General features: G+C 45.1%; 1 protein-coding gene across 1 annotated transcript in view; it reads right to left on the reverse strand.

The window, feature by feature from the left end:
* Positions 1-1,038: 1,038 nt before the first annotated feature.
* The window catches only part of LOC142568491 (phenoloxidase-activating factor 2-like), an 80,508-nt gene continuing 67,818 nt past the window's right edge, over positions 1,039-13,728 (reverse strand). The window contains exon 6 of the mRNA XM_075678408.1: positions 1,039-1,330. Within this exon, the coding sequence (XP_075534523.1) occupies positions 1,166-1,330 (165 nt within the window). The 3' untranslated portion in view covers positions 1,039-1,165. The remainder of the gene's footprint in view (positions 1,331-13,728) is intronic.

Consider the following 13,728-nt stretch of genomic DNA (forward strand, 5'->3'; position numbering starts at 1 on the left):
ATGCAAGCATATCGAGGGGGTGTGCGACTTGCTTCTCCTGGTAAATGTGAAGCTTTTGTTCACATTTACCAGCGTCAATTTGACTGGCGTGTTACACTTGCATTCTGAGATTGAATTGAGCTGCTACACCTTCTGTTCATCGCACAGCTTGCTGTACAGAAAATTATTTGGCCTAAAGCAACGTCGCGCGACGACCCTGCAGTCAACAGAATGTCTTAACACAATATTTTGACGTAATAAGTGAGTGAGCATTCGTAGTTACAATTTCGCGGTTACAATTTAGGTAGTTTTATACGCTTAATAACTATATTCAATGTCTCTCGTCCTTGCTCCACCAATGTTCTACCCTCTCACAGATCCTGTCTCGCAGATCCACTGTCCTTACCTAGGCCCAAGTGCTTGCTTTTCGCTGGATAGAGATTCTTAAAAAAAAGAACCATTGTGTCATCGGCAAATCCACCTTCGTGTTAAAGCAAAGGCAGGAGCGCATAGGTTTATCTTAGATTGACTGTTCCACCGTGGGCCACAGATGCCGCGGGGTATCCTGTGGTTCTAGTGTGAAAGGCAAAATCGAAAAATAAGGAGCAATAACAAAACTCAAGGAAACTATGGTTGTATGATGCCGACCCCTGCGAGAGTTTGACCTCTGTCTGAATTTCTTGACGCTGATGCGCTGGAAGCTTTGGTTTTGGTAATGTGCAAATAAAGTGAGGGCAAGAACAGCTCTTTCTGTAGCCCCTTGTCTGTACATATAAGAAAAAGATGGAAATAAAATGTTTTGATTTCCTTATCAACCACACGCAAATTTCATGGTGGTCACAATCGGAAGTGCTGTCTCTGGAGGGTGCTGAAAATGGCGCGTCATTTGTTTTCAAGGTCAGTCGGGACCCTTCCTGAGCGGGTGCGCTCTCTTAAAGTCGTCAGATTTCTAAATGTTTTCATGTATTCGGATGTTTGAGTCACTCACAGCTATCGCTGCAGTGATGCAAATTTTCTCGACGTGGTTTGTCCTGGACATTCATTTGGTTCATGATTTCTGCCGCGCACAGCGGAAATTCACACATGGTAGCAACGTCGTGTCGTCCTCTCTCTGTGTGCGACATGCACGCTCTTCGCGGCCGCTTGGTCGCAGAGGAAGACTGGAGCGGCCGTCGGAGGAGCGCACTCATCCGAGGCCGGTGATGACGCCGTCTATCCATTGGCGATACTGCGCCAGGTTCACGTAGACGCCCGGCACGCCGGCCTGTCCGCACCCTATGCCCCACGAGACGAGCCCGATGGCCTTCCACAGGCCGTTGTGCTCGCACACCAGTGGGCTGCCGCCGTCGCCCTGAAATGATAATTTGATTGTCATCTTGCGTTTGTATATTAAAATATGGGGTCTGTGAAAGCCAGCTAGCTTGTGCAACTGGACCCCGCAACATCAGCGAGGGGAAAAATTGCAAGAGACATTGAACAGCATTTAAATCGCTCGCCACTATCTAGTGAACGAAATAGAAACAGAAAACTACGTGATATAATTCACGGGGAAATGAGCTGACAGTCGACAGACAAATAGACGGCGTTACACGACTCGAAGATGATCTAAAAGATTCCTTAGCGTGCGCTTTGAGGTAGCAGTGAGTATACAGTTTGGGAGTTCATTAAACATATGGCGAATATAAACACACCTTCTAGCTTCGCCACATGTTGTAGTGCAACGGGGCAGACTAAAACGAGCACGTTATTGGATTGATCTGCGTCCAGTGTAGGCATGTCTAAAATACGAGTTCCTGAATGTGCTGACACAAGTAGCGAAAAAAGGAAGGCAATAGAAGAGACGAAAACAGATCTGCACTGTTCGCCACAGGAGAATTGTAAGCGATAGTTTTCAGCATAGTCTTTAAAATTGCATCGAATCCGCACTGGCAACCAACACAAGAAAATGCGCATGCGATTATTCCCTGCTTCACAACAGTGTACGCGAGTGAGTGCATGACCATTTCTAACCGACATCGGAAGAAAAGATTTTGTACTAAATAATAAACACGCAGCACTGCTGAGACTAGTGCTTCTGAGACTAATTCTGAGACTAGTTTTGAGACTATGTTAAATGGCTGTGGCAGTAAAGGTCGCTATCGATAAATAATCCGAAGCATTTTACCGAATCCATATACTCTACTGCAAAGCAACTACACAAATGTTTGTCGCGTGAGTGCAACAAAGCGGTATCACATTAACCGTTGTTTTCAGCGGATTTCTGAAACACACAACTTCCGTTTTCGTTGAATTGGCTGCAAAACCTTTATTTTCAAACCATGCCATTGCATCGCACATATTTTCGTTTAGGAAACTAATCGCTTTCACGTAAGATATATGTTTCGTTAGTAGCACCGCGTCATCTGCGTACTGAAAAAAAATATACAATTGAATAAAGTTGAAGCAAATATTTCATTATTACATTAAAAACCAAAGGGGACAAAATTGACCTTTTTGGAACACGAGTTCTATATTCAAGTTTGCGGCTGAATGGTGTCTAAATAGAGTTCTATAACTGGTACAGCGCAACATACAAATGAAGAAACAAGCCGAGCCGGCCAGATAAAAGAACAGAGCGCTCTGTTCCTTTATCTGATCGGCTCCGCTTGTTTCTTTCTTTGTATGTTGTGCTGTACCAGTTCTAGAATGCAATACCACTCACCCAATCCTCAACCCTAGTGTCTAAATAGAGACCAACTTGTGAGCGGTCAGACAGATAATTTTTTGCTCCAGCATCGTAATTTCCGTCGGCACCGAAACAGCCGCAGACGCAGAAGGCGTCATCGAAGGTGACCAACGTCTAGTGCTCGACCGCGAAATTAGCGTCGCAAGAGGGATCGCTCGACTGCACGGAGGAAAAACGAAGTGTTGCTGACAAACTTCAGCCAGGCGTTCGAGCACACGAACAAGAGCCCGACGATCGCATACATCGACGAAATTGCGGAAACCAGCAAATCGTTTGTCCTCTAGGATTTTGCTGCATCTTCCTCGAGTACTATAGTTCCCGAACCCGTCTTCTACATAAATCAAAGCCTTCCTATGGTCACGTAGTAGTGACGGTGATGAAGACAGCAAAACTGTGATTGACGAAGCTGGCGTTTTATTGGGCGAACTTGTGCCCTCATAAGCAGGCTACACTCAAAGAACGATAGTGGCGAATACACTCGGTGATCGTCGAAAATCTGATGAGCGGGTCAAGCGCGTCGGCTTTTATACATGAGTAGTCGAAGGTCCCATAGCAATCGCTGGGAACCGCGGGCCTACCACAAAGTTCTACATTATTCGCGTCGCGCACACATGCAATCAGATTACACAGACAACGGATGGAACCATGGATAACATTCCAGAAGCTTCTGATACATGCAGGCGCGTCCTGCGCTGTGCGATAATATTTGTTAGGCGGTGAAACGCGTCGCCCGATAAAGACAAGTACACGTGTCACTGTGAGTAAGTGGCAGCAGCTCAAGGGTCGTCTCCGGCATTACAAAGACTGCTTTTCGACGTCATAGAGGATTCGACCAACACCAGTTGCAAAGCATCGCATATTAACCGAAGTGCAGAAGAGTGGCCAACCGGGCTTTTTGGTACGAATACATTCTTCCGTAATGTACTGCAAAGATCATGCACGCACGAGACAGAAATAGCCTTTGAAGGCCAGGTTCAGCGGCTTTTGTGGGCTGGTTTTCCGAGCGTCCTCCTGGTACAGCTAGCGGAAGACATGGTCGCGGAAATGCACCAAAGAAAGAAGACACGAAAAACCGAGATCAATAATTCGAAGACGGCTGTCATTCCCCATTTGCACGGTGTATCGCACATATTGAAAAAGGCCCCGGGAAGGGCGGGTGTTTCGGTTGTTTTTTCAGCGCCAAGAAAGCTGAACACCTTATGCAGAAGGGTCAACCAAGATAACCCCCACAAAAAGGTTGCAACAAGAAGCATCAGGAGCCCTTCACCAGCTGGATCACAGGTGTCGTGTATGAAATACCCTTGAAGTGCGGGTGCTCCTTCGAAGGACAAACAGGACACTGCCTCAATGATCGCCTCCGGGAGCACGCCAACAACATAAAACAAAATTACAGCAGCAACCTTGCTCTGCACTGCAGGTCATGTAAATGCATCCCGTATTTTAGATAAGTCACTGTCATCCAAAAGCACGCTGACCAGCGCACGCGTGAAATTATCGAAGCATTTGCCATCACCCAACCTGGTCCTTCATGGATCAGTTCACCATCCATCCAGTTATTAGACAAGGACATTGCGTATCTGCAAATTTAACCGATCTCTGCCCACGTGTATTCTCAAGTCATTATTTTCCTGTTTCCATGCCATTTGTGTTTTTACTGTTACTTCCCTCCCTATATATTCTGCGCTCGCGCAATAAACCTACTTGTTGGAAGTCAGCGCTTGTGTCGTGTGCTTTTTCGGTGTCCATTTATTCGCGATGTTGGCAAATAATTAGCGAAGAGTTTCCTCGACCACTCTGCCAGAGCCCTTACCGAGTTTTAACGCGAGAATATGAAGGTATATGGCAACAAATCAACGAAATGCTGCGCGAGGAGATCATCCAGCCGCGGAAAAGCCCATGGGCACATTCTGTAGTCTTGATGAAGAAAAAGGACGAAACCCTACGTTTCTGTGTCGATTATCGTCGACTGAACAAGATTACGAAGAAAGACGTGTACCCCCTTCCGCGGATAGTCGACGCATTCGATTGGCTCTACAACGTTAAATACTTCTCGTCGATGGACCTCAATTCTGGCTACTGCCAAATAGAAGTCGACTAGAGGGATCGCGAGAAGACCGCCTTTATCACGCCAGCCGGCCTCTACCAGTTCAAGGTCATGCCATTTGGACTGTGCTCGGTACCTGCAACGATGGAGCGCGTGATGAACACGGTGTTAGCAGGGTCGAAGTGGTGACATGTCTCGCCTACTTGGATGACGTCGTCGTCTTCGTTAGGAATTTCGATGATCACCTTAGGCCACTTGGAACAGTACTAGACGCCATCAAGTAATCAGGGCGCACTCCGAAGCGGAGAAATGCCGCTTCGCTTGATGGGCTTCCGTTCTTGGGCCACGTCATCAGTAAATCTGGAGTCCAGTGTGATCCGCAGAAGACGTCTGCCATCGCTAACTTCCCACAGCCCACCGACAAAAAGGAAGTGCGATGATCTCTTGACTTGTGTGCCCATTACAGGCGCTTCTAGAACTTTGGGCGCACCGCCGAGCCATTAACCTTTCTGACGAAATCAAGCGTAGAGTTTAAGTGGGAAACGCCGCAAATCGAAGCAATCGAACAGCTTGAAACGACGCCTTGCAGTCACCACAAGTACTCACCCATTTCGATGAAGACGCCGACACCTAAATCCACACCGACGCAAGGAGCCTATGCCTCGGCACTGTCCTAGTCCAGAGGAAAGACGGATTTAAAAGGGTCATTGCTTATGCGAGTCGGTCGCTGTGTAAAGCGGAAGCCAATTATTCGACAACGGAAAAAGAATGCCTTGCCATCATTTGGGCTACCACGAAATTCCGTCCTTTACGGCAGGCCCTTCCGAATTGTAAGCGACTACCATGTATTGTGTTGGCTAGCGAAGGAGAAGGACCCTTCAGGACGCTTCGCACGTTTGAGCGGCAGACTCCAGGAATTTGATATCATCGTTGTCTACCCATTCGGACCCAAGCACTGTGATGCCTACTGCCTATTGCACGCCTCCAATGACCCGCTACCGCAAGACGACGTAAGTCCAAGTTGTGCGGCACAAGCTAATCTATCAGCGCTGACCAACTTTGGGACTCTGTTACTGTAATACTTGTTATAAAGGGGAGGGGGAAATCAGACATCCACCCGTTCATAGCAATTGCTACAAAGGCAATTGCTACGATAATTACTTCTCTCCACCTTGCGGGCTTCCACAGAACTACTACGTAATACTTGTTCTTTGCTAAACGTGCTTTTGATTTTTCACTCTCCTGTTACGTTTATAGTATCTGGACGATGCCTTTTAAAAAGGGGGCATTGGCATGCGTACTTGTTTATCTTTCTCGTGTGACCGCTTTTTCACCGACTAAAAGAAATTAAACGTTATCGTTCAGCATAGGATGCGACTGCATGCATGGGAAGTTTCTGGAATGTTATTGACGGTTCTATATGTTGTCTGTTGTTACCGAACTTTGCGTAATCTGATTGTATGCGCGACGCGAATCCTGCAGTACTTTCTTGAACGCACATAGGCACCAGTGATCATTCTGGAACCATCGATGACTCGTGTGCAAAACCGACGCGCTTGCCCCGCAGAAAAGATTTCGACAATCGCCGACTGTGTTCGCCGCTATCGTTGTGCTTTAAGTGTAACTGGCTTTGTGGGCACAGGTTCGCCTAATAAAAACATACTTTTGTCATTAACAGTTTTGCCACTGTGTTCTTTAGCGTCACTACTACATCACAATATAATAGGTTACAGTGACCAATTCAGGCCGCGTGAATGTGGGCAATAGTTAAAATGTTATCGATTCTTTTAGGTTACCTTCTTTTAAATTTTTGCTAACTTTGCACAAATACAGCGAAATAAAACAAACTGTCCTGGCATGCCCTGTAGTCCTTCACTAACTTCACTAACTACTGCTTTTCAAAATCTTTGTTGTTAATCTTTCATGGTTTTCTTGCGAAGATTTCAGCGATGACATTCAAAAAGTGATAGATGTGCGTGCTGGGGGAAATTAAGAACATTTTGCGCACAAGATTGGGGTCAATCAGTGCCACGATGCTCGCGTTTGGGCTCTCTACGAATGCAGCGCTTCAGTGTTGCTCGATCTAGGCAAAGGTGGTAGGGCCAATAACAAGTGAAAAATGGTCTTCAGGTTATTTCCTGGCACCAAAGTGGTCATCGCTATTGAGCCACTGGTTCAAACTGCCGGCGGCCAATATCTGGCGCAGCTTCTGTCTTCGTTCGTTAGCCGTTTAGATTTAAACGAGCAATTGTAATGGAGGCCCCGATGTAATAGCTTTTGCATGTGACAATCTCAAAATTAGGTCTATATGAAAACGTGTGAGACAGATAGGAACATGTGTGTTTAGCAGCCAAACATTTCTCTGTATATCACATAAGTCATAGACTACTGCGCTAAGCAACGAAGAAATGAGCAGGCAGCAGTTGTTAACGCCTACGAAGGTCGCTTAAGAGCGCTTGCAAGAGAGTTGAGCCAATCTGAAAGCTGGCCATGTTCAGGGGATCGAGGCGGAGCTACGAAGCGTTGATTGTAAGCAAAGCAGTCCACGTTTTCATCCCTTTGGACGTTGTGAATAGCACACCGCGGGAATTTTACTGTAGTTATTGAAACATCAAGTGCTTAAAGCTGCGTTGCCTGTTACAGCTTGTCTCGTCAATAACGTGAATGTTTGCATATCATAGGTCACTGGAAAAAGTAATTAGTGACGTGCGTGTTGCCGAGTAAACAAATTAACCGTAAGTTCAAAACTTCCAGCAACTTATTTGATCACAAATAATCGATTCCACATACTTGGTGACGTACAAGTCTGTTTCGGTGAGCCTATGGGGCGCTTTCTTTAGTTGTGCCAAATTGTTTTAAATTGGCTGTGGTCAATATCACAATTCTAACTCCTCGGGGAGGCAGGCATTACTTCTACGAAAAATCAAAATGTCTGATTAAATAATTCAAATAATTACGCCAATTAGCTTTATATTTATTCACTTTACAGTGCATTTCAATCTACGAATTGTAGCTAGTGAGATGGTAACGCATATTGAAGAATTCGAAGGATTGCACTGGTTTCTAGATAGGCGTTGTCAAAGCTGCGGAGTGGGCACGGGAGCAGTACCGTTGGTATGACTCTCAACCACTATGTTTTCACTTCACAGGCGCTACTTGTCTCCTGACCTGCTTGGTTATCAACCTTAACGCACAGCATCATTGCCTCCGATGTTCAGCCCTTCCAGCCGGCCTTGTCCGCTGGCACCTTGGATGCCACGCCCTTTATCGACATGAATGCATCTGCGCAAATCACCCCTGGCTCGCTCATCGGTGACATCGCCTGCTGTCAGGTATATAAGAAGTCCGCCCTTCGCCTTCACTGGACACGGGAGCAGTACCGTTGACATAGCACTCAACCACTATGTTTTCACTTCGCAGGTTTGTGCGTCTCCTTTGTACGCTAAGAAAAGCGATGACCCATCTTTGCTTCTGCTCCCATGCCCAAGAGTTTTCTCTGAAACCGCTTGTGGGTGTTTTTCTATGGCGTTTTTTTTGTTTTGCTCGGGGACGTTGAATTGAAGCCTGGCCCTAACACCCGCTCTGAATCTCTGCTGGACACTGAGTCCTTGCCAGATGACCCCTTTGAGCAGATGAGCATAATCTTCCGGCTTATAAAGGACATGCACACGCGTTCCTTACAAACGTCAAAGTTCCAGGCCAAGATTATTGCTGATGTTAAGGCCATAAGAAGTGGACAGAAATCATTTGAATCAAACGTTAGTGGTATTATGGAAAGGCTAGATGCACTAAAAGAAAAGTTTCAAAACATTGTTATTAGCCTGAAAGTTTCCAGCGTAACGAAAACAATTGAAGAAGTTAGCAGTCGGAATAATCTTTTTGAGTCTCGTTTAAGTGAATTGAAAGATCGGTCGCGCAGCGCAATACAATTTTCCATGGTCTGCCTGATAACAATGAGACATGGCAACAAACAGAGTCGAATATAACCACATTATTTAGTAGTATTACCGACCCACTTCCTGCAGACGCAATCCAACGTGTGCACCACCTAGGTTCGTATACGCCTAATAAATCCCGTCCTGCTATTGTGAATTTCGGAAACTTCAAAACCAAAGGAAAACTACTGTCTCTGCGCAGCCAATTCAAGCATAAGAACATCAATCTAAGCAAAGATATTTTAGGTTGCTACACGAACCGCGCGAAGAAAATTGATTGCATTCAGTAAAAGTCAAGCCTCTTCTGAACCTTTCAAATTGCTATATGAGAAGTGAACCCTGAACGGGAAATCATACAGGTACAATGCCAATTCATATCAAATTGAAGAACTCAAGCAACGTAGCGATAGTGTAGTGCCTACATATTCTCTTCCGCCACGTTCTCAGATCTAGGAAAGCGCCAGGGGCAGTGGTACATTTTCTTCATTTACTCAAGTTTCATTTTTATATTCTAACGTCAGAAGCACCTCCAACAAATACAATTCTTTATCTTCTGCAATTGACATGTTCTGCGAAAATCATTGCGCTTACTGAAACATGGTTGCCTGCGCATGTGAATGACACAGAAGTGTTTCATGGTGCTGCGGAATCTCGTGTTTATCGCTGCGATCGTACAGCGTGCAGCGATAGGTGGCGTCCTTTTCGCAATTTCAAATGACATTACATCTTGTCTTGTCTTGTCTGTACGAGCGACAACCTAGAGGCTCTCTGGGTTCCCATAACTCTTGGTCACAAAAAAATTCATCATAGGCGTGTGCTGTCTCTCGCTGTCTGCACAATTTACGTTTTTCCATGATTTACACGGCAGTATAAACCTTGCTCGCACGCGATTTCCTTCATCTTCCATCCTACTTCCGGGCGATTTTATTCTTCCTAACATAACCTGGAACGATCAACCTTCTTCACTCTCTCACTTTTCGGCACAAGCTAAGGATGTTTTGAGCTCGTGCGCAGTTTTTCATTGTCACAACTAGTAACACAGCCTGCACGTCTAGCTTCTAATGCTGCAAGCACCCATGACTTGGTTTTGATATACCACGCTGATACAATCCCGGAGATTACACACCTATCCGGTATAAGCGATAAGTGCATTTTTGCATTTCCAATTAATGCTTTAACCCGCAAACGAAATAAAATCAGAAAAACTATACATATTTAGAAAAAGCTAACTTTACCGCCACAAATAACGAATTAACTGCATTTCTCGACACGTTCCTACCGAATTTTGAAGATCGTTCGCTTCAGCAGAATTGGGACTTGTTCGCCGCTAATGTCCAGGAGCTAACTAAATAGTACATCCAATCCCGCATCATTACGTCCAATTCTGATGCTCCTTGGTAAATACCCATCTTAAGCGCCTATGTAACCGTACAGAACGCCTATATCACTCCGCAAAACACTCGCCAACCGCCACACGTTGGTGTGCTTAAATTCCGCATTCGACACGTAGGTAACAGCACTAAACAATGCTAAATATAACTTTCTATATAATGTACTTCTATCGATGTCAAAGACTAACGTTAAAAAGTTTTGGGGTGTAATCAACCCCTTGCATGATGAGCACCTCACCCTGGAAGACCCACTGGGCATCCTTATACCTAAAGAACAGTGCGCTGCCGCCCTTAGTGACGCATTTGTGAAAATTTCTCTGTCCCCTACAATGACCGCCTACCTCCTACTCGCCAGTATGATTATGCAGGTATGCCTCCAGTGATTGTGGATACGGCTGGCGTTGCGAAACTAATTGATTCCCTGCACCAACACTCATCGCCTCGTTACGACTCTATCAACTCAAAATTTCTTTATAATACCATCGCCATTTGTTCAATTATACTAGCAAAACCTTTTGAGCAATCACTGGCTACATCTACTCAGCCATGCGAATGGAAAATCAGGAAGGTTCCACTGCATAAATCAGGTAACAAAAATTTGCTGACTATCACCCCATCTCAATCTCAAGCAATTGTTGTAACTTGCTCGAACCTATAATCTTCAAACATCTTGCCAATTTCCTAGAATCAAATACATTTTTCTCACCAACCCAGCATGGATTTAGAAAAAAAAACATTTTCTATGTGAAACTCAGCTTGCAATTTTTACGCACAAATTGCAACGTATTCTCGATCGTTCGTCCTTTGCAGATTGCATTTTTTTAGACTTCGCTAAAGGGTTTGATAAGGTTTGTCATAGACTTCTACTTCATAAACTAAGTCAGCTGAACCTTTACACTAACATCCTGAAATGGATTTAATGCTTCCTATCTAATCACTCTAAATTTGTAACTGCAAACGGCCGTAACTCCCCACTTCGAAGCGAAGCTTCCGGTGTACCTCAAGGTTCAGTACTCGGGCCTCTTTTGTTTCTCATTTATATTAAAGAACTCCCTTTATCACATTCATCTAAAATTCACTTATTTCCGGATGATTGTGTTATCTTTCGTAAAATAACTAATGCAGAGTATGCTAACCACCTTCAGTGTGATCTAATTAATGTACCAAACTGGTGCAAACATTGGCAACTGGAACTAAACGTTGGCAAATTTAAAGTGATGCGGGTATCCCGAATAACTAACAGCATGCACGCACATTACCTAAAAATGCTGCATTGGAAGTAGTTCACTCTTATAAATAGCTAGGTGTGCATATCTCTGCTAATTTATCTTGGAATGTTCATACCAACTACGTAATTCGCAATGCTAACCGCATGCTTATCTACCTACGCAGTAACTTTTCAACTGCCCTAAACATGCTTCTTTATACTACCCTTATACGTCCGAAACTTGAACATGCATTCGCTGTTTGGGATCCTGCTATTGACAAACTAATTATGTCATTAGAACTCGGGAAAAATAATTCAGTTGGTTTTATCTTACGTAATTACCAAAGAACTGCAGGTGTGTCTACCACGAAAACCAACCTTGCGCTTACCCCACTTCCTTCTCGTCATAAAATCCTACGTTTAGTCCTTTTTCATAAATTATACCATCATTCAACACTCCGCAATGATTTCATTTTTCAGTCGCAATACGTATCGCCTCGAATCGATCACCGTTATAAAGTTGGTCTTGAATTATGTCACACTAAAACTTTTTTGCAGTAACTTTTTCTGCGGTCTTCCACGGAATGCAACCATCTTTTTGGTGAAGTTACGATAACCAAAGATTTCGAGCAGTTCTACCTAACACTGTGTAATTGGAGCATTTTTTTCTTGTTGATTACTGCATAGTTGTAACCTAAGTACTTCTGTATTTACCACTTTACTATCTTAGTTTGCTACCAATTTATCATGACGTTGTTAAACCTGACTTACACTGTATAACCAGACGCGTTTGTACTTAAACGCTTTAACTGCTTATATTTCTTTCTATTCTTAATTGCTGTAACCTACTACCCTCTTTTATGCCTTTGACCCTGAGGGTAATTATCAATACAAATAAAAAATAAATAAAGGTCCATTGTTGTTCCACTTAATGAAAACGTTGTTTTATGCGTTGAAGCACAAAAGTAGCTGGAACGCCAGTGTATTTCGTCGGATACTTTGGAAATTACTATCTGAAAACTGGTGTAGTTTTAAGATTTTGTTTTAATTGGATACGGCTTGCATACTCAATACCTACAATTTGTGGCTTGAAAGATGTGATATCAAGTAATCAAATAACATGTTATTTAGCCTAATTATGTCAATTAATTAGATAGACATTCCGAGGTCTCACAGAAGCAATCGAGTAATTTGATCAAGGGTTAGAGTTGTGTTAACTACCGCGGGCAATTTTTAAATATTTGGTGCATCAAAAAAGAGGCCCTGTCTAGGTGGTCACTAGTTTAAACAGCTCGTACCGAAAACATGTAGCGCTAATTAAACTTTACAAATGTACTACCCGAGTGCCTTACTTTGGTATCATTGTGTAGCGGAAGCCCGCCATCGTGCATATGTCGCCTGAGAAGACGGTGCCATTGTCAGGCCAGGAATGACGCTGTTGCGTTTCGCCTGCGACACGTGGTTTTGCCGGCGCGACTGCGGCGGGGCGGCAGACATTTTGGCCCGATCGTCGTCGCCGCAACGCTCATCGGCAGGTGTTTCCAGGCGCGACTGCGGCGATGCGACCGCAAAGGATCACCCTCGCATTCCAGTCAGTGTGCCAGAACCAGGCGCTGCGAAAGCAGGGATCATCCTCTCATTACAGTCATTGTGCCCGACCGGCAGCGCTACAACAGGGTGCTACGAGATCGTGCTCAACAGGGTGCTACGGCATCGCTACAACAGGGTGCTACGAGATCGTGCTCGACATGGTGCTACGGCATCGCTACAACAGGGTGCTACGAGATCGTGCTCGACATGGTGCTACGGCAGCGCTACGACAGTGTGCGTCACCATTAGCCCATTGTACATTCACGTGCTCGTCTTTTGAGGGGTTCCTTCTTGCCCTCAACTGCGAGAGTATAAAAACAGCTGCCCCGGACGCCAAAAGGAGGGCTCCGATTTCTTCTGTTGAGTAAAGTGCTCTCCCGTCTCTCTACTTCGGTCAACCTGACCGCCAACTCTTTGCGATGTTAAAATAAACAAGTTGTTTTGTTGTTACCAGTCGACTCATGCTTTGCCGGGACCTTCGGATGCTTCCAGTTGTACCCCAGGCCGCCAGGCCAACGCTACCCTTGGGGCTTGCGACCCAGGTACAACCACGGGCGTCAGCGCCGAGTTCCCAACAGATCGTACCAGCGGTGCGATCAAAACATCTGGTTGGCAGCGGTGAGATCGCCTCCGACTTCAAACAACTGTCTGCCAGCGGTGAGATCGCGACAACGGAGGCCAGCAGCGAAGAGATGCAGTTGACTGTATGCTGAGCAGCTCAACGACGATCCGGGAGCAGTGCAACGAGCCCTGTGTGACGACTGGTTGCCTGCAGCGGAACGACTGCGCGGAATTCCTGCCTGCGAGGTTTGGTGAGTGCGGGACTTTCTTCTTCTGAGCTTTGCCAGGCTTTTGTT

Source organism: Dermacentor variabilis, unplaced genomic scaffold (assembly GCF_050947875.1).
Source record: "Dermacentor variabilis isolate Ectoservices unplaced genomic scaffold, ASM5094787v1 scaffold_19, whole genome shotgun sequence".
Taxonomy (NCBI): domain Eukaryota; kingdom Metazoa; phylum Arthropoda; class Arachnida; order Ixodida; family Ixodidae; genus Dermacentor; species Dermacentor variabilis.